The 25,430-nt window shown below is 41.9% G+C and overlaps 2 protein-coding genes across 4 annotated transcripts in view; both read left to right on the forward strand.

Annotated features, from left to right (window-relative positions):
• Positions 1 to 17,298, forward strand: part of LOC146713746 (uncharacterized) — a 100,031-nt gene extending 82,733 nt beyond the window's left edge. Inside the window, exons 1-7 of one of the 3 annotated variants that reach the window (XM_085450120.1) lie at positions 4,921 to 5,009; positions 11,167 to 11,348; positions 11,527 to 11,752; positions 11,860 to 11,926; positions 12,334 to 12,477; positions 13,273 to 13,422; positions 14,247 to 17,298. In XM_085450120.1, the coding sequence (XP_085306246.1) occupies positions 11,215 to 11,348; positions 11,527 to 11,752; positions 11,860 to 11,926; positions 12,334 to 12,477; positions 13,273 to 13,422; positions 14,247 to 14,380 (855 nt within the window). In that variant the 5' untranslated portion in view covers positions 4,921 to 5,009; positions 11,167 to 11,214 and the 3' untranslated portion in view covers positions 14,381 to 17,298. Of the gene's footprint in view, positions 1 to 4,920; positions 5,010 to 11,139; positions 11,349 to 11,526; positions 11,753 to 11,859; positions 11,927 to 12,333; positions 12,478 to 13,272; positions 13,423 to 14,246 lie in introns of those variants that run through there. The other 2 variants (XM_085450127.1, XM_085450115.1) reach the window with 2 other exon arrangements.
• Positions 17,299 to 21,990: 4,692 nt separating this feature from the next.
• Positions 21,991 to 24,846, forward strand: LOC146713754 (tripartite motif-containing protein 16-like). The gene has a single exon (XM_085450095.1). The coding sequence runs from the start codon at positions 22,099 to 22,101 to the stop codon at positions 23,767 to 23,769; it is 1,671 nt and encodes a 556-aa protein (XP_085306221.1). The 5' UTR covers positions 21,991 to 22,098; the 3' UTR covers positions 23,770 to 24,846.
• Positions 24,847 to 25,430: the final 584 nt, after the last annotated feature.

Genomic DNA, 25,430 nt, shown 5'->3' on the forward strand with positions numbered 1-25,430 from the left:
TTGTTTCAGATCCTGCACAGCTGCTCCTCATCAAGGAATGTGGTGGTTGTCTGTCAGGAGAGAAGAATGGTGATTGAGATTGTGATTAAGGTTTACCAATAAGGAAAACTAATGCAAATGTGTGTGTGAAATCTAGGGATAAAAGTGGTGCAAATAAGTGTTTGTAAGTTAATGATTACTCACCTTTCTTGCCTGTGTCCTCTTCAAGGTGTTTGGGCAAATGTTTCCCCGGGGGTCCAGACACCATTTAAAGGTTCCGGGAGAGACCATTGGTAAAGAGAGTGTGGTGAATCTTTTTGTGCTTGGGTTTCTGGGTTTTTATAATATTGGGTTTGGTGTAACATTAAAGTGTGAAATATTTATTAATATGTAAATGTGAAGATGTATTTATGTATTTATTTATTCTTATTGATATATTGTATACTGTGGTGGAAGGTTGGGATTTAAGAATTTACCTGAGAGTGGAATAATGGTTAAGTCTGTGACAGCTGAACATATTTAAGGCTGCCAGTTGTCATTAGAGGATGGATTTTTGTGCTGTGAAGAAGCGCGACAAGTTAATTGTTTTAAGGAGAGCCATATAGCAAATAAATACTTTGTTCCACTACACTTGCCTTGGTCTGTCTCACTGTGTTTCCAGCCGCTAAGGGCTGCACTGTTACAAAGAGGGAAAAGAAAATCACACCAGACAATATAAACCACATATTGTGGAATTTCTATCAACAACTAATAAACTAATGAAGTCAGCAGGGTCTCCATGATTGATAAAAAGATAAAGTCCAGCACAGAGCAGCTGAGTGCATATGGTCTGGACTCTGAAGAGTCATGGTTCAGCTGTAGAAAGACAAAATACCTGCCAAGTATTTTATGAATGTAACCAGTTTGAGACATTATGTGAGAAGAGCATAATAATTATCCATCCATCCGCTTCTCCTTTCCAGGGTCGCAGTGGGCACTGGAGCCTATCCCAGCTGTCATAGGGCAAGAGACAGGCTAACACATAGAGACACAGACAAACATTCACTCACAGATTCACACCTATGGGCAATTTAGATTGACCAGTTAACCTATCCCCCCTATTGCATGTTTTTGGACTGTGGGAGGAAGCCGGAGTATCCGGGGAGAACCTGCACAAACACGGGGAGAACATGCAAACTCCACACAGAAAGCACCCGGCCTGATGGTGGAATTGAACTCAGGACTTTTTTGCTGTGCAGCAACAGTGCTAACCACCATGCCACCGTGCTGACCGCATAATAATTGTTTATTTAATAATCATTAATCAATTTAATTCAATTTTTTAATAAGCAAATGAACACAACAGCAGTTGCATCATGGTGCTTTATGCAGGCCTGGGGATCTGAAGACCATTTAAAGGTTCCTGGATGAACACTTCTTGTTTTTTAGAAATTTAACTGAATTTTTAGGATTTTACTGTACTAATAAATTATGTTCGTGTGTTTTTGTAGATTTTTATTATTTTTATTAAAAAACTTGTGGTGAAAGCACCATGAGACTCATCGGTAGCAGAGTGTGAAATGCTTCCTGTTTCCCAGTTATTGATTGTAAATCTCTAAAATGGTCAGTAAATACAATCAGATGACACTGTGTTTAAAGAAGAGATTTAAGAAAGTTCAACAAATCAACCAAGTGAAAAATTCCACTTTAATTACCACAAGTCAAAGTGGACACAATTCTATCCCCAGAGACGAAACCAAGTGTTATACCAGGCAGTAAACATGTTTATTTAACCTTCAGACCGTATTATCATCAAACATTATATAGTGTTATTTACAGTGATTCATTTCCATGTACATTATTTTCCAGTCCCCTTCAGCCTCACCACTGTTGTTATGGAGGAGCAGTGGTGATGAGCTACTGGGTCTGCTGAGCTCTAAAACTAAAACTGGTACTCAGAACCTGAAGTTTGAACAGTGACGCAGCCACACAGCTTGTTATGTCCAGGCTAACAGTCCTCACAGCTGCAGAAAAAACAGCGAACATGTTCCCCTTGTGTGAATCTGTTGGACTGTTTCTTGTAAGTGAATTCAGTGCCTGAAGATGAACACTAACAGCTAAGTGTGATTTAATTAAGACGAACACTTACTGACTTTTGTAGATTCAGTTACTACGGCAACAGTCCCTCCTCCTCCCCCTCTGCCTGTTAGTGTTGAATTCAAAACAGCTTATCTGGCTCCCTCTGCTGGTTAAACTGTTGAACTACCACATTAACTTGTTACCAAAAAGTTGATTCTGTGACCTGTGAGGTCAGTTCCTTCATCATTAATATGCAATAATACTAATAATACCAATAATAACAACTTTTTCTAATGATTTTTCTTATCTCTATATTTAAAATATAGATATAATATGTATAATACAATATATATTACAAGTAAATAAAATAAATAAAATAAAATCATTTAAAGTAATTAAATATTTAGAATAATGATCATCTGAACCTTTGCATTAAGAAGTAAGAAGTCTTTTCATTTTTGTTGAATACCCCCGATTTAAAGCAACACTTACTATCAGAAATTCCAGAGCATTCCTAATATTTTGGCCAGTCTATCACCATACATGAAGGGGAAATCATGTTAGTAACTCATTTCAACAAGAACCGGGCGCAGGGGCATGTTTATCACCTCTTTCTTTAACCGTTGCTGTAGTTTTGAAAGCATGATTGGAGTGCTCCATATCATTTATTTCATTTAAGGTACGAGTTTCTGTTGGCCAGCAAGGTGTTGGTGGAAACTGTGCTACTGTAGGCCAAAGATGAAGCGAGATGAGAGGGGGAAGGTTTGTTAGGAGGCAGAGAGAGGTGTTAAGGGAGCCTCCAGGCAGGCGGAAAGGAAGATGAGTCAATCAACATGCTTAAGTTATCAGTTTTAAAACAACAATCAGTGATTGTTCTTTTTAAAAGCATTTGACAATAATTAAATGCTACACTTTAAAAATTAGCAGTGGCTCATGGTGAAAGCAGCCAATCATTTGACCTTAATCCTTGATTTGCTGTGTGACTGTAAGGTCTGGCTAATAGTTGTAGTTTCTGTTTATTGTTTTCGCTCAGCTTTTCAGCTCAATCTTTTCACCACTTCTTCCACACTGAACTTTTCCTACAAGCTGGGGATGGGCTGGTCAAGTTAAGAGATTTGATTGGGCAATCCAGTGTCAGCAATGAAAATGAATGAATGGGCTGCTGTGAGTGGTTGTACAGCTAGTGCGAGCCTTTCAGGCCTCCTCTGATAATTTCAATGACAGATGACGAATTAAATGAGACATCAAACATCAATGTCCTTTAATAATTACCACTGTGATCCAACTTTCCTGTCACTGGTTTAAAGGATTTCTCAAACCAGTTAATGAAGGTTTATATACACAACAGGTTACAATTGCACAAGTGCTGCTGATTGGCTGAGGAAGAATAAAGTAGTCATGGTAAATGGCCTGTATTTATATAGCACTTTACTAGTCCCTAAGGACCCCAAAGCGCTTTACATATCCAGTCATCCACCCATTCACACACACATTCACACACTGGTGATGGCAGCTACATTGTAGCCACAGCCACCCTGGGGCGCACTGACAAAGGCGAGGCTGCCGGACACTGGCGCCACCGGGCCCTCTGACCACCACCAGTAGGCAACGGGTGAAGTGTCTTGCCCAAGGACACAACGACCGAGACTGTCCAAGCCGGGGCTCGAACCCCGGTAAACTAATCACATGGCCAAGTTACTGTAAGATGACATAGCATCAAGATGCTACCCAAGACAACCCTGAGTGTCCAGACGATCTGATATCCTTGTGTTGGTGTTGTTCCCTCGTCATCATAAATAATGTTGTTCCAGGTTCAACATTGCAAGTGACCAATCACCTTCTCCTGACGTCATCCGCGACCTCGAAAAAAAACAAACGCCTTCAAAAAATCTACTTCACTTGCGAGAAGAGAAACCACCTCTGTAAGGACAATATGTATAATGCTTACCGTTTATTAAGAAAAAGTATCCTGAAATTCAAAGAATTCAAGTTCCTGGATCGGCGGACAGAAGAGGTTTCTCCATTTCTGTGTTAAAAGTGTGGACTTCAAACTACCAGTTTTTAAATTGTGTTGATAGGCCACATAAAACCAGAGTTATGATTAAAAATATGCGCAATGTTTTTTTTCCTGAATACTAACGTTGTGTTTACAGTGGGAAGGGAAGCACTTGAAAGTATTCTCTGTTTGTGACAAAAAAAAACCCAGAAGGAAAAAACCTTGGCTTTCTATTAGTGGAAAAAAATTCTACTTTTTTATACTCGAGTTTAATGTTTTTTGTCTGATTTGAGATCAATTGTTTTAATATAGTATTTCAAAATGAAAAAATAGCTGTAAATTTTGACATGTTAAGGTGTGCTGAAAAGAATGATACCAAACAAGACAAGATAAACGGTTTTTAAAGGTGAAATGTAGAAGTAAAATCCAAAGCAGACAAAATACCTATTATACCTAGCATTTAGTCACTTTTATAAAGGTTTTTATGAACCCATAAATTGAGGGAAAAAATACTGGGCCAAGAATGGACCCCTGAGTCATTCCACATAAGAGCAGGGTTTTTATGAGGAAATTTGTACCCCAGCCTAACTGTAAAGTTAACTACTGTGCCATTTCAGTTCTGTGCTGTGCTTTATAACTTTAAATAATTTGTAATATTTTTTCTAATACAAGTTTCAACAGGACTTAAGTAAAAGGGAGTTTAGAAATCTGTCTACAGTTGGATAAAACTTTAGGAACAATATTTATGGTTAGCAGGAACAGTGTGAAGCCTTCTATAAATAACAGTGCGTGAAATATCTTTCAATTTGCGAGAAGGAACAATGTCCTCGATTGATTGTGCATCGATCCATTGGTAATTCCTCAGGGCTCCACTAGAGGGATTCGCGCCTCTTGTCCTTCACTCTGTACAGACGAGTGAAAGCCAGCACTTTGTGTCAGTATCATCATTCATCTCTCCTCGTTTCCCCTGTTTAAGGTAACTGCACGCACAGAACTCTGTGTATTACAGTTGACTATTAGCCCACCATCATTGTTTATTGTAAGGAAAGAGGTGACTTGTGGACAGTTTTTGCTGAGAAGTTTCAGCTGAACTCCGTTGCTGTTTAAGCTAGCTTTCACTGGTGTCCCGCCTTATTGAATGACAGTTTTTCTGCCACTATCTGTATTTAAGTTAACTACTGAAAGACATATACAGCGCATAAAGTATTATTTCATTACTGTTGAAAGTCAGCGAATGTGTCAGCTAACATATGTGAGTTAAAAAGATGTATTTACCTTATGTTACAGTTCAAGTTGTGCAGCGTCTAAATACTCTCATAAGTTAAAACAGGGCAACTTAGTTTGGAAACTGTGGTCCTGAGACTGAGTGTATCCATGCAGAGAGAATATGGTTTGGGTTGTGTTGTTTTTGTAACACTCAATACAGACGAGTGAAAACGAGATCTGCGTGTCACTATCATTCATTCAGCTCTCATCATTATTTCCACTTTTTAAGGGCACAAAAATACCAGCAATCTTTACATAATATTTTGTAAATTCGCACAAATGGGAATAATGGCGTTAAATGTTTTTCAGTAACTAGTAATCTAACTAATTAGTATTTCTGTCGTTACAATGGTGTTGCTATTACTAACAAGAAAATGCAGTGCGGTCAACACACAGAGGGTTGAAGCTGTCTTTAGTTCACAAATATTTAAGAGAAACCGGCCAAATTATAAGCCTGAAGACAAGACGTTAATGAAGAACACAGATGTAAGAGCGGTCAGACTCAGGACAGATAACTGGCAAACTTTTATTATAACTCTGTATCTTGGAAGGACTGAAATAATGTTTCAGTATCTAACATTTGATCTGTGAGTTTATTCTCCCAAAACAATACTTTATTGTTTTGACATTTACAAACTGAGGTTATTTTTTATTATGAATATGACCTTCTGAATTTACTGTTAAATAACTTTTTGGTGCCACTTTGACTTCTTTTTGATATATTTAACATTTAATTAGTACAAGAACAACATTTAAATGGCATATAAACGTAATGTTAGGAAAATATAGAAAACGGATAACAAAAGGTCAAAGGAACATCTATTCAGTGTGACTGACAGGTGATCTCTGTGCAAAGTAAAAACAGCACAACTGTGAGCTCTCAGCAACTCCCATCTCAACAATGATTGAGACAAAAAAAAGTGGAAAATAAAACACACATTTTAACCAATTGTCCATCAGTGGCTTCTGTCTATTTCAGTGTAATGAACTCTGCAGTATCTTCATGATCCAAAAAATCAAGTCCAGCATAGAGCGGCTGAGTGAATGTGGTCTGGACTCTGTGGAGGAGAGTCATGGTTTCAGAGACGCTGTAGAAAGACAGAATACCTGCTCTGTGATCCAGGTACACTCCTACTCTGGAGGACCGAGGACCTGAGAGGACAGTTTGGATTTTGTTGTGCCAAAATTCATATTTGTTGATATAACACTTCAGTGACCACGATTTTTGATTGAATCCAAAAAAACACGTCTGATTTTCCTACTCTTCGGATATTCTTGTATGTGACTGCTACTTCAACTCCTTTTCCTCTCCACTCCACCTCCCAGTAATAACGTCTAGTCAGACTCTCTTTACTCAGGATCTGAAGCCATCCAGTAAATCTGTCTGGATGATCAGAATAGGATTGTTCTTCTTTGGTATACATAGCTTTTCTGTTCCCCTCAGATAATAACAGATGTGTGTTTGCTGTGTTTGGATCCAGTGTGATTTCACTTGAATATTTTGAGAATCCAGCTCTGGTCTTTGGCTCTGGTGGTGACAGTAAAACATCCTCTTCAGTGACTTTTATTTTTGCAAGTCAAATTCGGTACAAATATGACTTTTATTTTGTAGTACTTCACAATAAAGCCTATCAGATAAATGATTTAGCACCAACCTAAAAATAAACAAACCATATAGACTTTGACAAAATTAAGATTAAGAAACTGCCATCAAATCTTCTGTAAAGATGATCTAAATATTGCATAATCCATGAGCCCAAGTTCATCGAGCAAGAACAAGGATTTATATCTTCATACCCTGAAACACGTCTGCTAGAAGTAACCTGTGAAGCTCTTGTCTGACCTGAAACTGTTTCAATCCCCCTTAAACAACAAAATGACTGGATGTGCATCAGTGAGGGTGGTGTCTGCCCATCATTATGGGCAGCATTATTATTGAGATCTGATAATGCTGTTGCACACCATTATCAGATCTCAATGTTTCCTTCTTTGGAGTCAGATTTGGACCGATAATTGAACTGGGACGAGAAATGAAGGGTTTTGCTTCAGGAGCCAACTTGGTGTCTGCACCTCCATCAGGGGAATACAGGAAGGCGATGTTTATCTTTAATCTGTTAAAAACTAACAGAAACACTATAATGTGACATCCCTGCTCTACAGGATGTGAGGAGAGTGATGTGGAGTGCTTTTGTGTCTGACATAAACGTGAAACCAGTTCAGACTAAAGAGTGAAACGCTCCTACGAACGCCTTCAGACTGGTGAGCAAAGCACATGGAAGAGCTGCAGGTAGATGCAGGTGTGGCTGGTTGAGCGAAAGATGAATGAGTGAATCTTTTGTCCTGGGCAGGTACTTGTGTAGGAGGCTGTCATCAGGAGGAAGTGAGTTACCTGTAGATCAAGTTAGCAAGCGGGCGCTCATTCACATGTTTTCATACAGAGGAATGAGTAACTCCCTGGATCTGATCCAGAATGGCTGCTGAGTTGCTAGACTTGCTTCTAGAAGGACTTTCGAGTCCACAACAGGTGCTCGAGTTCATGGACAAATTTCACTTCAGCCTGGAAATGTGAACATCGGGGTGCGACGAGAGGAAACCGTCAGTCTGTGGGCTTAATCGTCTGGAAGTCAAACATATGTTTACCACATTTCAAGCTCCGATTTCAAAGAATCAGAGCTCAAATATGTTTGGGTTTAAATTTGAAGCTATCAAGTGTTTAATCAAGGTGACCTTGAGAATCGTCAGTAAAAGACATTATCATGAAATAATGGGACTCTCCTGCGTGCGAGCTGCACTCAGCTTCAGATTTGACCTGAATAAGATTTTAATATGTAGGCCAGCGTGACCTAATAGGACAGTGAGAAGCTCAGAGTGGCTAAACGGACTAAACACAGGCGGAGCAGTCGTGTCAGTCGGAGTGTGTCGCTGGGAAGCTATTTGTGTACACACACAGACACAGACACAGACATACACCACCCGAGGCATCTCTGTTTGAATACTCACATTTGTGTTAAAGGTGTAGAGAAAGTGTCTGTTTCTGTTGGCGTGTTTTTGTAAACCTTCCTGTTTAACACCCGCAGACTGTTAAACACACAATATGCAATCAGAGTGCATTCAGAAAGGTGACAGGCTCTCGTTTACCTTATTTCAGACCATGAAAAGCTCCTTAAATAAACAGGGAACATTGCTGGAATATAAATCCCTCCTTTGTCCTCAGAGAAAAGATGCCCGGACTCATCTTAAGCCAGCTAAGCTTTCGCCATTGTTGCAGATTCTCGGTCTACCCGCTGCACCAAGACGAGGATAATGTAATGTTGACATAAAGCGCAGCCCTCTCTGCAGAAGCCAAGAAGCTGTCTGATTGCAAGTGCACGTCCGTGCTGCAACTGATCATCTTAATTTAACTCTGCAAAATGTTCTGCAAGAGGAGGTTGTTTTACACCAAATAACAGTTTTATGGGTCCCTGCAGGTCCTTTTAAAATAGTTTAAAACCCTCCAAAAGTAGCCATGAGCAGGATGCCAAAGACATCTTAGATTGTGCTGAAGAGATTTCAGCTGAAGTTAAGCTAAGGCCGGGCTCATGTAATACCAGTTTGCTTCAATCTTGTGCTCTTGATTTCCTGGTTTCAGTGTTTTTACTGTTTGCTCATCTTGTTTTATAAGGAAAGTCCACTTTAAGAAAAGGAGAGTAATACCAGAAGAACAATCCTGAACATGCTTCGGGCTTAAAACACCAGCAGACTGTTGTGATTCCTTCACCTCCTCCGTCCTCTTTGCTCTGGTGATGCTGTGTTCCCAAGCCAGCTGAGAGCTTGTGTCCTCCTAACGAGGTGCCCAGGAGGCATCCACACCCCATCCTGAACCACCTCAGGGTTCCTGTCGGTGTGGAGGACGCCCTTGAGTAACCGAGCTCCTCAACTCTTTTCCCCTTAAGATGGTATTAGACCAACTCCCTTGTACCCTTAATGATGACTTCTGTCACCTGTACATGAATTTGAAAAACTTCCAGAAGTCCTGTCGCCTTCTTTTTAAGCTCGTTAGACTACTGTGACCTTATGACCAAGAATCTACACGGACGAACAGGTTCTGTTTTTTTTTCCGAGGACAGCTGTGTAGGCAGCGACCACGCTCACCTGTTGTTATGAAGTATGACAGAAACTACTCGGTTCAGAAAAGAGAAACAAACTAAATCCTTGTAAGCATCAAAGGTGGAAAGAGTTAAGCCTCGGTAAACCCGCTGCGTGGGACACTGCATGGCACGGTGACGTCACACGGTCACATCCATTTATCACTGCTGTTAGCCGCAGCAGCATTCTGCAGACCGACGGGCGTCGCCACTCAGACAAACCTCCACATCATGAGAATTTGAGCATTTTCCACAAAGTTTCATCTTTTTCACACTGTTGCCGCATGTCCGTCTGTGTAATGTGTGAGCTGCTGGTGCATTGTTAAAACTGCAGTTAAACCCACACGATGGTACACTCACGTCTTTAACCGAGCTGCAGCATCAAAACACACAAAGTTGTAAAATGTGAGACATGCAGGACTGCGGCGGCTCACGACAGCACATGTGACGTCATTTTGGAAAATGATAAATGGTCTGGTTCTTATGCAGCACTCAAAGCTCTCCATGCAACAGGCGTTTTTCTCTACGCCAGAGTGCTTTGTGTCTGACATTCACACATGAGCTGCTCTACATGTGGCTCAGGCGGTAGAGCCACAGTTTGACATTAACTCTGTCGTGAGGTGCCGTTTACCATGGCTCGTTTCACGAGTCTCTACCCCGCCTCTAAGGGAGAGACCGGTCACCCTTCAGAGGAAGCTCATCTCTGCTGACCCGTGTCATAACAGGAACACAATCACACACTCTGATGAAGCTCCAGTGTGTGTTTGCGTTCAGGGTTTGAAGAATTCCTGTCATTCATGAAATTCTGTCCTGTAAACCAACCGGCGCCTCTTACTCCAGCAACAATGCATGATGGGATACAATGCGTGGATAGTGACCCTTGGTTGTACATTACTCGCAGTGAGGCATTGTGGGATACCTTGAGTGTACTATATAAACCACAGTAACACTCGCAGACTCAGGTCATTCATCTGGTTTCGGTTAAACATTCTTTAATCCGCCACACCTGCTCGCTCATCCGCCTAGACCTGCCTGTGTGTGTGTGTGTGTGTGTGTGTGTGTGTGTGTGAAGTCATTTTGTTCCCTGCAGAAAGAAAAACACACACACCCTCACGATGTTTTACTCTGCGGGGGTGATGAGGCGTGTGCGCCGCCGCGTACGAGCCGCTGACAGTCGTGTAGTAACAGCGAGCGCTCGTGTCGACGCCCGCAGTGTCTTCCGCCGTGTCCGCAACAGTTGCCAAGGCAAAGTTTTGCCACTGTTACCATGGCAACTATCGCTACAACACCCTCAAGGTGAAACTGCGTTTGTCTCTCAAGGCTGTCCATGAAAGTGGAATAAACATTGACTCACACGCGTTCGCAAACAATGAGAGAGACGTTTAATGTTCGCTGTGTTTGTGCAAACTGCAGGCTTTGATTGCGTTTAATTAATTTGATCCAAGCAGGAAAAACCCAGAATAACAGCTTTCATTGGCCCAGATAAGAGCAGCAGATTATTTCTTTATTCCTTTATCTTAAGTGAATGAGGAAGAACGTGTTGGCTTTTCTTCGACCTCGACTGTTCCAAATGCAAACTCTAATATTTGATCTTAAAGTGCAGTAAAAATGCAACTTTATCTGTAATCACTGGTCTTCAGTCTGAATGTTTTCATGCGTTTTATCATTTAAATTAAAAGCAAAGTTTAAATTCAATCATAACACTGTTTAATCATCATGTATCCTTCTTTTGTTCTCCCTCAGTGTCTGCGGACGTTGACGGGTCACACCGGTGGGGTGTGGTGCAGTCAGATGGCGGCTACCACGGTGATCAGCGGCTCCACAGACCGGACGCTGCGCGTGTGGGACGCTGAAAGCGGCGAGTGCGTGCACACGCTTTACGGACACACGTCCACCGTGCGCTGCATGCATCTCAACGGCAACCGGTAACAGACACACACACACACACACACACACACACACACAAATTAATGTTACACATGAACTCATAGAACTGCGTCAGCGCAGCTTTAACAGAGATACAAACACACACCTCTGGTTCACCTTGACCTGATTGGCTGTCACTGCAGCGATGTAATGCCTCTCTCTCTCTCTTTTTCTCAGGGTGGTGTCGGGCTCTCGGGACACCACGCTGCGCGTGTGGGACGTGTCGACTGGCCGCTGTGAGCACATCCTGACTGGCCACTTGGCGGCGGTGCGCTGCGTTCAGTACGACGGGCGCCGCGTGGTGTCGGGCGGCTACGACTACATGGTGAAGGTGTGGGACCCCGAGACAGAGGTGTGCCTGCACACGCTGCAGGGACACACCAACAGAGTGTACTCGCTGCAGGTAAACACAGAGCAGGAGTCTTTAAACTGAGCTCTACATGAGGCGGTTTAGCATCTTTGAGCTCCTTGTTTTGGTTTTGACTCCACCTCTCCCACCCCTCTCTGCAGTTTGACGGCGTGTTCGTGGTGAGCGGCTCGTTGGACACTTCAATCAAAGTGTGGGACCCAGAGACAGGTAGACCTCACGGACTCTGTTTTCTCACTGTGAACCTGGAGTTATTTAATGAGTTTATTTCTGTATTCAGACACTAGGGGGCAGTAACTCTGGATGACAGGCTGTGTTTATCATTATTACTATAGATTTATTTTGCTTTACATATAACGCACAGGAACATAACTGAAACACGACCGCCTCTTTCTCTGTGATAAATGAAGAAAAAAAACAAATATGGTTGATTTTTAATGGTTTGTGGCAAATAATGCAGAAAGCTGCTGCAATCGCCTCTTTTCACTTTTATCTAATTTAAACAGAATAAATACAGTGATGCTCAGTGCGCCCCCTGTTGGTGGTAACCTGCTGTAATCATATAAAAATGAAACGCATGGGTGCCAGTCTAAGCTAAACGAGTGTCTCTTGTTCAGGTGGGTGTGTCCACACGCTGACGGGCCACCAATCGCTGACCAGCGGCATGGAGCTTCGAGACAACATCCTGGTTTCCGGGAATGCCGACTCCACAGTGCGAGTGTGGGACATCCGGACAGGACAGTGTCTCCACACGCTGCAAGGTGAGAAGCTGGTAACGTCCCTTAGAGGGAATCTGTCCGCTTAAACAATGAGAGCAGCTTGAAGGTGAGGGTCGGCGTGGAACTTCTGCGCCAGATCGCTGACTCGGCAATAAAACAGGCTGACTCAAAAGTCCGCAACCCGCTGGGAGGAAGTGAGGAAACAGGGGGCATTGTAAAGGCTCTGAGATGACGTGAATAATCATGTTAAGGTCTGAGGCAGAAAGTGAACCTGAGCTGTGGTCAGACTCGTGAGAAATAAAACAAACCACAGGGTGTTTGTTGCTACGAGTTCTGAGGATACTTTCATGCAAAGTCTGTGACGGCCTGTTTAGTCTTTTATGGTTGTGGATTTCACAGCGTTTGCTGTTCATCTGTTCAGCTCACATGTGCGGGCAATTCGAGCCACATGGATTTAGCCAGAAAGTACAGCTAAAGGGAATGTGAGTGGTTTCAAGGGTTTTTGGTGACTGGATGAAAAATTGGACTCGCTGCCAGTGGTATTGAACTTTATTTTCTGGGACTGTAAATGTCCATGTAATTTCTCTCTTTTTTTTCTTTTTGGAAATCTGTCCAGCAGTAAACATTTTAAGGAGCAAATATTTTAGAGCCAAAGAAGGAGGAAATGATTCAATATGAGAATTTACAACTCAGTGAAATCAGGTTATATCAAGATGCACATGCTGACGCTCATATAAGAAAGGATGCATAAAGTGATACCGCTGAGAAGAAAGGCTGCTCATGTAAAGACAACTGGTTGAGGTCAAGGGTCACGGTGTAATGATGCGTACTTTTCAGGTCCCAACAAGCACCAGTCGGCGGTGACGTGCCTGCAGTTCTGTCGTGGCTTGGTCCTGTCCAGCTCTGACGATGGGACGGTCAAACTGTGGGACCTGCGGACCGGAGCTTGGCTGCGGGACGTGGTGGCGCTGCAGAGCCGAGGATCAGGTGAGGAGTTCGCGCCACCTTAGGTCGCTAGGGAAAAATGTATTTTTCTGGCTGTTACTGAGTCAATTCATTTGCAAAGAGGTATGTGGTGCTTGCTTTTCTGTTTGTTTGTTTTTGCTAGAAGGCTGCTGTGATTGCCATTCACTGAATTGTAGTGAAAGTTTGAAAATGCACAAACTGCAAACACAGGGGTTTCTTTCACTTTGAAGGCAGTCAGTCACTTTTTCCATCCTGCACAGCTGGAAACGTGCATGACAGCACAACGTTTAATTTGTAAGCAAGCAGCCTGTATCCCATTCGCACTGCACTTTTCACAATTTCACTCGTGATTGGTGAGTGGTTTGCCTTCCATGCAGATTACAGGTTACCGTGGCGGTCTGCTAGCAACTAAATCAGTCACAGTGTGGTGTTCGGTGTAGCTCATATACCTCTTTGGAACCAGTTTCACCCAATCTTGTCAGAAAGTACACGTTTCTATAGCAACCGGTGTTTCCCAGTCCAACAAATATACAAATTAAAAATGAATAAATTCTCAACTTCATCATCATATAAAATGATACAAAGAAGATATTTTTAGTAACTGACTCAATTATATATTATGTGGTTTTTTGTAGTGTCAACATTTTAATGTGGAACTAACAAACAGATTAAATACATTCACATTTCAGTAGAAAAGACGCTAAATGAACTGTAATGGTGCAGGTAGATGCAGTATTCACTGTGTTATTAAATATTAAGAATAAATATATAAGTACCTGAACTTTATTTATGTCCTCACCTGTTATCACATGTCTGTGGCTAAACCAATCACGTCTTTGATCCAGGTGGAGTCGTGTGGCGAATCAGAGCGTCCGACACTCGCCTGGTGTGCGCCGCCGGCAGCAGAAACGGCACTGAGGAGACCAAACTTCTCGTGCTGGACTTTGACCTGGACGAAAAGAAGAAAGAGACGGACTGAGGAGGAAGTGACATCATCAAACGCGGTTAAAGCCCAGATTTTTTTTTTTTTAAAGGATTTGGGGGTCGGCTATTTTATTTCATTTTTTTTAAAGAAAAGTAACAGAAACTCATCACACTTTGACTTTTTTGACCAAAGTCCTGACTGGATCCGACTCTTCTCGTCAGTCAAACTGATAGATGTGAATGTTACAGCTCGTCTCTGATTGGCTGGCAGAGGCGGGTGGATGAACCCAGTGTGGATAATTCAAACAGTGTGACTGATAAATCCACAAGGACAAAAAACATGGATGTAAATGGACAAACAAGTGCATTTATTTCAATCAAAATGGCCCAGAGAGGACGGCTTGTAAGAGAAGTGTTGGATTTCTTGAATGTATCCAATGAGAGGAAGAACGAGGGCAAACAATTTGTTTTTGTTTGTTTGTTTGTTTGTTTGTTTTGCTGCTGAACCAACAAGGAGGTCAAAGATGCTGTTTAACCAATGCAAATGTACCAAATCTTGGCAGCTGGAGAGACACGGGCAACTTTTAGAGGCAACAGCGATGAGCGATGTCACAGCATATAAACCAAACCTCACATTTAGTCAGTATTTTTTTTAAACCATCACATTGTTTCACATTTATTCTCAGCAGCTGAGCCAAATTCTTCATCTCTGTTGCCTCTAAACAGCGTGTTTTGATCCTGCGGCAGAGTTACATGCTTGGTGCTTGGGATTCGTTGGAAACGGTGAAATTCGGGAATTAAAGCTTCTTTTCCCATCATTAAAAAGAGGGAAGACTAAACCCTCGAAACATGTTGGCCACAGGCAGAGCCTCACATCTGCAATGGTTGTAACACTGGAAACTTTGTCAAGCTTTACAGAAACATTATTTTTAAAGAGAGAAAGGCGATTACTCTGGTTTACTGCACGCTAAATCACTCGCAGACGCACATGTCCAAATGATTTATGCCGCAGTTTTACTTGTAGTGCAACAACTTTCTGCCAAAAGCCTAAACATTTTCAAAGGGGTGGCACCGGCTGCTGCTCAGCTCTGGCATTAGCCTGTTTCTGTTGAGACACTGAAGTATTAAAGTGGGGAAAGCACAGGAGTTAACAGTTCAAAAGGTGGCTGACTTCCATTTAGCGCCTTCAGTTTCAGGGTTGTGGTTATTTACTCGCCGTCAGGGCTGGAGGGGGTGGGGGCTGCACACACGAGCTTTTGTAAGTACGGAGTTATTGTTGCTGTTAAACTCATTCTGTGTGTGAGAGAGGCCTTTTTTCTGCTCAGTATTAATGAGAGAGTCTTGAATGTTTTAAAAGCTTAGGCTTCGGTCACGCAGGCTTAGAGAGCAGTTGTTGATACTATGGAAACCTCTGGTTGCTAGGGGAAATTGCATATTCCCCTGACCGGTTGCTAAGTGATTGCTGACTGCTGCTAGGTACTATTTTATTATATGTATCATTTTTCTTCCTTCTGCACACCTGTCATTCATTCAGCTGTGCAGAGGTTATGAACCACTTACCTGTTGTGAAATTGATCACGAAGGCTGAGCTGCACCACCTTGTGACTGTGTTGCTAGCAAATTGTTGTGGTCACCCGTAGTTCGCTTGGAAGTTGCCAACTTGTCTGCAAACACTAGCCAACTGCTCCCCAACACAAAACAGAAAATTTGCTTCTTACTACGTACATTTCAAAAGGTTCAACTTTTATTTCGAAGGTGAACTATCTCTGTTTTCAGTTTGTGTTGTGCTTCTCAGTTTAACAGCTGCATAGTTGGTGATGTTTGCAGACAAGGCGACGCCTTCCTTGCAAACTACAGGCAGTTGCTAGAAACTACTCTCCAACGAGTCTGGGAATACACATTTTTCCATAGCGACCAGTAGTTGCCACGGAATCGCACACCACTCTCTAAGACCTGAATGACTGGGGCCTCTCCTGCCTTTACACATAGCTGCTAACATTAGCATTAACACAGTTTTTAAAATAAAGAAGAGAAAAGTGAAAACGACCCTTGAACACTTCACATGACCTCGGTGAACATTTTCTGCCTCCATGGATAAAATATTTTTATACCTAAGTAATTATGTGCTTTTACTTTAAGTCATATTACAGACATAAAATAAAACCTGTTTTGTTTCTCATTAGAGAACAAAGCAGGTTTTAAAGAGCCACATTTATGCTCTGAGTCTGCTCTCCACATTATGTTTTCCAGCCACCTTTTGATGTCTTTCTATGATTTATCAGATAATCAGCATTAAGTCTGATCAGTGGTTTGTGTATATTTTTTAGGACATTTTTCCACCCTGTATTTTGTATCATTTTTCCCTCTCACCTTCTTGTGCAGGACTAAGCTGATTGATGAGGAGATGTTTAGCAGCCTAGTGTTAGCTACAGTTTTTGTTGTTAAACTTTCCTCAGACTGTGTGTTTATGTAAAGTGCACAAAAACTCTTTGACGTGCATCGACTTTATTGTTATTAGTTTGTACTTTCGTCACGACTTCACATTAGAAACTTGCATTGCACTACATTATATGTTCCATTACTTTTTTAATTTGTGTTTTTCCCCACCCACTGCCGCAGCACATGGGGTCACTCCGCATGTTTTTCTAAGCTTGTGAAATATTTAGAAAAATAAGATAAATAATTAAAAACAATTCCTCTTTACCGATATTAATCCGATAAGCTGCTGTTGCCAGGCAACAACCCACGAGCAAGTTGCTCTATTGTTCATTTCCCCTGACAACAGGTGATACGTTTCAGGCAGGAGAGTTGACCTTTTTGCAGGTGTGAGGCTCTCTGACGATGTAATCATGTAAAATAATGTAAATACAAGAGGATGTACATATTCAGCTTTTTATAAGAACACAGCAGAGAAAATATTGTCGTGGATGGAGGGATGACTCTGAATCAATAAAGATGAGTTTTATAAAGTGCTGACTGCTTGTCTTTTGTGTTTTAAACATTGCTTTTGAAATGTGATGGGAGTTTTCTGCTGCTTTTCTTACAGCTCCTCTGACTTTTATTATGAAAAACTCAAACCAAAGTGACCCAGAAGAATTTGTAAGTCAGTTTTATGGTAGTTGGATTTCACTCTTGATGCACACCTGTGTTGTATTAACACTGCAGGTTATGTGTCTGCAATTTACAGATGTCCTCTAAACGTTTCACCTGCAGCTGATCATAAAAAGGAGAGCACCAAATGTTCAAACATGAGTGAGCTGAAGGTGTCTGCCACTGAAACCAAATAATTTAAAAAACAAAAACAAAAACCACTTTAAATGAGGCTGTGGTCAGAGTTTTAGTTAAGCACTTAGTAGTACTTCCTAAATACACGGGGAAACCCACTGATGTTGATGAATGTCCTCACAAAGACGGCCAAATGCCGTGTACACAGAGCTGCTTTGAGGTAAACTCTGGTTTACCAAAGTAAAAGAATGGCTCATACGACCTCAATGAAGTCGTCACTTGAAATTTACAGGTGAGCTGAATGCTGACAAGCACACATCGTTCTCTTCCTTCCTTCCTTGGTCATTTTAATGTTTGTTTACTGCAAACGCTCATATTCAACAAGAGGAAAAGAAACTGGCTAGAAGGGGGACAAGGAGAGGAGGGAGAGAAGGAAAGGAGGAAGGAAAAGATGGGGGAGGAGGGATGGAGGAAGGTAGGAAGGGAAAAAATGGGAGAGGGAAAAGGAAGGAAAAATGGAAGAGGAGGGAAAAAGGAGGAAGGAAAAGATGAAAGAAGAGAGTAAAAGGAAAAATATGAGAAAGGAAGGAGAAGAGACTGACAGATGGAAGTGAACGTAAAGCCACGTTGAACTTGGAAATGTAGCGAGCTCTAACGTCAGCTTGAGGTTTTTCGGACCAAATTCACTGGTACGAGACTGAATCTGATCTCCGTGGAGGAATGTAGAAACTGCGCTTCATTAAAGCAGCGGAAACCCAGACTTTAATGAGTCGAGTTTATTTTAGCAGCGTCTTGGAGTAGACTCTACTACACTCAGAATCCGTTTAAAGGAAGCTTATTTATTCTCAACCAGGATGAGACGAACTCTGACTTTGAATCTCTGTCTTCCCACACATCTCCTGTCTGAGCCTCGCACCGAGCTTTCTGCTTCAGTATGTGGGAGTTTGTAGGAGAGCAGATAATATTATGCAACCAGAACTGGCTGCAACACCCCGTACGAGGAAAACTGAAGCATGTAGGTGTTTTTTGTTTCCTTTTCTCTGAGCTTCATTGATAAAATTAATGATTAAATCTAAGCTGTGCAGCAGGTCCGTGCTGCTGCTCATCAGTGCTCTGCACATGTGGATGGTTTTCTTCCTGCCTGATGCTCCGACATGAAAGAGTCAGATTTTATGGGCTTTCTATTTTTACAACCTGCTGGAAATGAAAGGTGCAGCGTGAAAGTGTGTGTAGAGTTTGATGTGTGTTTGTAGTAGCCTGATAACGTACCGCCAGCTGACACAACAACAGGCAGACGACTGCAAAATCCCAAACAAAGAGAGCAAAAACAGCTGAAGAGTGAAAAAAATGAACCAGAAAGACCAAAGATGGGAAAGAAGAAAAGATGAAGGAAATGAAGGGAAGAAAGTGGCAGAGGGGAAGAGGAAACAGAAGAGGCAGAAATGGAAGGAAGGAAGGAAAACATTGATTAGGATACAAAAGAAAGATGAAGGAAAGAAAAACAATTCAAAGAGGAGAAACAAATGAAATATAGGGAAGGACAAGTGAGGAAGGAAATAAAGCAAAGAGAAAAACACATGAAGACAAGCTAAGTAAATGAAGGTGGAAGCAGGAATGATGGAAACACCGAAGACAAAGGAAAGTGGAATAAGATGAAGAAACAAAAGTACATTAATGTGAAGGATAAAAAGAAACAAAAGAGGAAAGAAGAAAAATAAAGTAAATAAGGACAAAGAGGTTATAAAACAGAATAGGATGCAAAGTAAGGAAAAGGTAAATAAAAGAAAGCAAATGAAAAGCCGTGGAGGCTTCAGCTGAGACTGAAGAAGTCATCTATCCATCTTCTGCTTATCCACTCTGGAGTCAGAACACCAGCCCAACATAGTGCTATAATTTGTATCCAGATAATTAAAGTAACTAATTAATCGCCTTAAGACTGAATTCTGTGATATTTACATGACAAATTAAAGTTGGAGATCTACTAAAAGACAGAGTTAAACTCAGACTCCATCCTATGATTTAATGATTTATATTACAGGGGCCTGTTTTTCTGTCCCCAAAGGGTGACAACATAGAAACGTCCCCACTAAAATAGTAATACGGCTAAATGCACACACATGTACCCCTAGGAAAAAGTGTGTGTGTGTGTACCATGTTTACATACCTGTGTGGGGACCAAGAATTGGAAGTTTACCATACTTGTGGGGACCAACAGCCCTTATGGGCACAGAAAATAGGTTAGACCAGTGTTTCCCAACCTTTTGGAGCCACGGCACATATTTCACATTAGAAAAATCAAACAGCGCACCACCAAACAAAAATGTCTCAAAAAGCATTTTGATCATTTATCTTAGTAAAATAGGCTCAGTTTGTCCCCAGTATACCTTTTTGCTTTCTTCTGACCATCACTCATGACGGCCTTCATGTGGGCTGGAATTTTCTCCAGGACCCAGACTGACTGCTTTTTCTCTTCAAATATTTATCTATTGCTATTATGTGCTGTGTTCTGACAGCATGACTATTATGTAATATCTTCTTCTGTTTGACAACCAACTTAATTAGAACAGGTGGTTGTACCGCCCTCTAGTGGAAGACAATGTAATTGTTCTGCCTGTTACTCACTGCGGTCACTTGGAGTACTAATCAGGTGAAACCAGATAATCTTCTACGGCACACCTGTGTGCCACGGCACCGTTTTTGGGAAGCACTGGGCTAGTGTTAGGATAAACATCTAGGGAAGGATATGAAAACATGACTGTGTGTGTGTGTGTGTGTGTGTGTGTGTAACCCATATTTTATTTTTGTAGCTTGCACTGAGGGCTGATTGATTATGTATGTTCTGCCTGCAGCACTGCGGTGTGTTTGTTGACCTTCTTGTAAGCGACACACACAGGGAAGCACGAACTGTAGCACGTTATAGGTGAATAACACCAGCGCAGTCTCTAATGCAGCTCAGGCAGCTTTGCAACTCAGCGCCATCACTGTTGTGAGGTGTTCCTGTTATTTTGTCCACCCCATCCTCATATAAAAATAGAGAGAGAGAGGATGGCATTTGTGCTTTCAGTGAGATGAAACAATAATAGCTTACAGACATGAACACACACGTGCATCTATGCTTGTGGACCTTCTGTGACATGATGCGTAATCCACACAGCTGTGAAGGTAAGTCATACCTTAAGAAAACAGTGATTTGAGGTTAAGGGGATTCCTCTGAAGTGGTGCAAAAGTGTGAAACAAGTCAGAAAGAAGTTGTTTAATGTTTGTGTACATGGACATGTCTGGGGATAAATGTATGCTCACCACCTCAATGAACTCAAGCAACAAGGAGCAAAAGTCCTTACTGATGCGACACCAGTGAAGTCATACAGGAAACAATTACTTCAACTTATTTGTGTGTTTGTTTGCTGTTGTGAAACTGTAAGTAAAGAGTGGAAGGTGGATCTAGCTGAGAATCTGCACGTTTTCTGAGCAATGTCTTGTGATTGACATGTCATTAGCTAAAAACTATGAACTAGTTACCACTCTTTCCTGATGCCTGAGTGTAATATACAAAGAGAACCTAATATTTTGTTCAATATGACAACAAACCATTGAGCGGTGAACACATCAGAAAAATGCTTGCTTGATCTTGTCACATGGTCATTGGTCATTTTACCAAACACTCCTTTTTGACTTGACCAGTAGTCTTTTCACAATCACAAGGGTATTTTGCAATGACCCTGGTGAAGGCCACAAGGGGAAATCTGTTGGTCATGCATTAAAACTGGTTCCTAATACTTTAAGTTTCACTGGAGTCTTCATGTCATTAGATCTTTGTCTTCGCCATGAACCTTGAAAGTTGTTCCAGAAAGGTTTGTTGCTATTTTAATGTAAAGAACATGGTTATTTCTGTTGCAGCAGCTGTTATAAATGCAAAAGTAAAATGCAAGATTCTTTTGAGTAATTAACTTTTTGCAGGAATATCTGTAATTATATGTGCAGACTCTGCTGACTGTTCAAAGCAATGCAGTGGCATTTATCTAGTTCTCATCCTGTTACAGCAACATCGATTACTGCCTATAAAAGCAATAAATAAATAAATAAAAGCAACCAGCATATGTCTGCTAACCTAACCCTGCTCTATACATATGCTTTGATTAGGTCAGCAGCCTCTGCTGTTCTGACAGTTATTGTTACCTGAGACATTTCTGTCCAGTGTTCATTAAAGCTAGATTTTTAAAAATTATTTATATAGAAGAAGCAGTAAATAAAAATGGTTAAACACACAGTTTCACTCTCTAACTGCTCCTCTTCCTGGAGTGAAGCACAGCCTGATAACCCTCCCTCTTCTTCCTGCTCTTAAACACAGCACCTCCTCTCTGTCCACGTGTTTCCTCGTTCCCTCCCCCTCAGATCTGCAGTTTGAAGATGGGTGTAACCAACATGTGGTGACATGTAAGAGCTGACAGGCTCCATTCACTGCAGAAACATGTTGTTGAGATCAGAGCTCAGACTAGTTTCAGTTATAAGGAAGTGAAACTCACACAGTCACTGACACTGAGAGGAGAAATGGCGCAGAAAGGAGTTCAGCTGGACCGAGAAACCTTCTCTTGTTCCATCTGTTTGGATCTACTGAAGGATCCGGTGACTACAACCTGTGGACACAGCTACTGCAGGAACTGTATTAAAAGTTTCTGGGATGAAGAGGACAGGAAGGGAATCCACAGCTGTCCTCAGTGCAGGAAGACTTTCACACCGAGGCCTGTCCTGGAGAAAAACACCATGTTAGCAGCTTTAGTGGAGCAGCTGAAGAAGACTGGACTCCAAGCTGCTCCAGCTGATCACTGCTATGCTGGACCTGAAGATGTGGCCTGTGATGTCTGCACTGGGAGGAAGCTGAAAGCCATCAAGTCCTGTTTAGTCTGTCTGGCCTCTTACTGTGAGAAACACCTCCAACCTCACTATGATGCAGCTCCATTAAAGAAACACAAGCTGGTGGCCCCCTCCAAGAAGCTCCAGGAGAACATCTGCTCTCGTCATGATGAGGTGATGAAGATTTTCTGTCGTACTGATCAGCAGAGTATCTGTTATCTCTGCACAATGGATGAACATAAAGGCCATGAAACAGTCCCAGCTGCAGCAGAAAGGACTGAGAAGCAGAAGGAGCTCGAGGTGAGACGACTAAACATCCAGCAGAGAATCCAGGAGCGAGAGAAAGATGTGAAGCTGCTTCAACAGGAGGTGGAGGCCATCAATGGCTCTGCTGATAAAGCAGTGGAGGACAGTGAGAAGATGTTCACTGAGCTGATCCGTCTCCTCCAGAAAAGAAGCTCTGATGTGAAGCAGCAGGTCAGATCCCAGCAGGAAACTGAAGTGAGTCGAGTCAAAGAGCTTCAGGAGAAGCTGGAGCAGGAGATCGCTGAGCTGAAGAGGAAAGACGGCGAGCTGGAGCAGCTCTCACACACAGAGGATCACAACCAGTTTCTACACAACTACCCCTCACTGTCAGCACTCAGTGAGTCTACACACTCATCCAGCATCAATATTCGTCCTCTGAGCTACTTTGAGGATGTGACAGCAGCTGTGTCAGAGACCAGAGATAAACTACAGGACATTCTGAGAGAGGAATGGACAAACATCTCACTGACAGTCACTGAAGAGGATGTTTTACTGTCACCAGCAGAGCCAAAGACCAGAGCTGGATTCTTAAAATATTCACGTGAAATCACACTGGATCCAAACACAGCAAACAGACATCTGTTATTATCTGAGGGGAACAGAAAAGTAACAAGAACAGAACAACAACAGTCTTATTCTGATCATCCAGACAGATTCACTGTATGTTATCAGGTCCTGAGTAGAGAGAGTCTGACTGGACGTTGTTACTGGGAGGTGGAGTGGAGAGGGGGAGGAGTTCGTGTAGCAGTCGCATACAAGAATATCAGCAGAGCAGGGAGCATCGATGAATGTTTATTTGGAAACAATGACAAATCTTGGGCATTACATTGTTACACAAACAGTTATATATTTCTGCACAACAAAGTCCAAACTGACCTCTCAGGTCCTCGGTCCTCCAGAGTAGGAGTGTACCTGGATCACAGAGCAGGTATTCTGTCTTTCTACAGCGTCTCTGAAACCATGACTCTCCTCCACAGAGTCCAGACCACATTCACTCAGCCGCTCTATGCTGGACTTGGTCTTGGACATGGAGCCACTGCAGAGTTGATTAAAGTCAAATAGAGAAGACAGGTTCATGTTGATCCCTGACCATTATATGTACTTGTGTAGTTTCTAAATGAGGCTTTACATTTTAGAAGCTGAGAAGTTCAGTGGTCCATTGATGTGTGAAAATAATATTGCACTGATTCAAACTGTACTTACATTTATATACCTTACATCAATATAAATCTGAATTTGTTCTTATGGCTGATAATCATGTGAGTTTAAATGATACTACTCTTCATATTCAGCATGTTTGACTCTGTATGACTGAATCACAGGGGTTAGAAGTTTGTAGGTCACGATGCAGGTCTCACACTATACGGCCCGATGCTCTGATGCGACCTGAGTGCTCACACTGTGCGTCCATAACATGAAGCCTATAACACAAAATCTGTCTCAGCACAGTGCAGTCCATCACCAGTGTTCGGTCCTCCAGCACCAGCTGGACTGGTTAAAACAGCAGAACACAGGATCCATCAGACAAGCGACTCAGAATGAGTTGGACAATGCTGCGGTCGAGGTACTGCAACTACATGACTTGGATGTGTGTGAAAAAGTACTCTGGAAACCTTCAGAGATACCTGACTCTTGAACGATGGGGGATTATGAAAAGATTGTAGTGACTTAAATGTGCCTGATGGAGTTAGTAAGGGTGCCGCTGTGCCTCGAGCTGATGACAGCACCATAGAAACGGATGTGTTAGTGGAGGAGGTTTGGACACACGTCTGCTTTAATGTGTTTTGCTATTAAAAGATGACAGAATGTTTTATTTATACTAATGTTGTTAATAAATAGGATTTGCTGAATCAAATTATGTTCTGATATTGTTTTTGTATCATCGTTACATAACATCAATTTCCACATTGTACACATGCAGTTATAGTGATGACAGACACATTAGTAATGATGATGTGAGACACTTACTGACATGTACAGATGGATTTTCTAAGTATGCATGCAGGTGTCTTCAAACCAAGGCAGGAACATCTGTTGCATCTGCTTTTGAGGACGAGTGAGGGACGTGTACCTGTTAATACGTACGGCTCTGATGTCACTAACATCTCCTTGAACTCTAAATCAGTGTTTCCAACCACTGTGCCGCAGCACATACAGGGAGTGCAGATTTATTAGGCAAGTTGTAACAAAATAAACAGGAAAAAAGAAAAGAAAAGCCTTGTTAAGTCATGACATATGCTCTTCGTCCCAGGAGGGTAAATCATACCAAACCTAATTGGCAGGTTCAAATTTGTAACAAAAGACAAATCATCGGCCAGATTAATCTCAAGCATTCATCCATCAGCCACACACCTTGCGACACACAACATACAACATAACCCTGATGTCTTTTCACATAATAAGTTTCTTCTCATGTAATCAGATGTGTGCCATGTTAAAACTTCTTCACACACCTCAGAAACTCAACAACCTATTAGCTCGCCCAGCTCACTCTTTCAAGACCCCTCATCAGCATTCTGTTTTCCCCCAGCTTTGATGCAATCATCTGTCCTCCCATAATATTAGTCCACTAGTCTATGTATCACTTCTCATCTAAGTGACTTGGATAAGATGACAAACAGAATCACATGCTTAAGATGCTGTCTGGTCTTCATGAGTTTCATTGTATGTGTATGTAGGGTTAGTAGGATTAATACATTTTCCGTTTGTGTTTTTTTTGTGTA

Source organism: Copadichromis virginalis, linkage group LG3 (assembly GCF_057382275.1).
Source record: "Copadichromis virginalis isolate Kocher_CV1m ecotype Utaka linkage group LG3, C_Virginalis_male_GT1.1, whole genome shotgun sequence".
Classification (NCBI taxonomy): Eukaryota; Metazoa; Chordata; class Actinopteri; order Cichliformes; family Cichlidae; genus Copadichromis; species Copadichromis virginalis.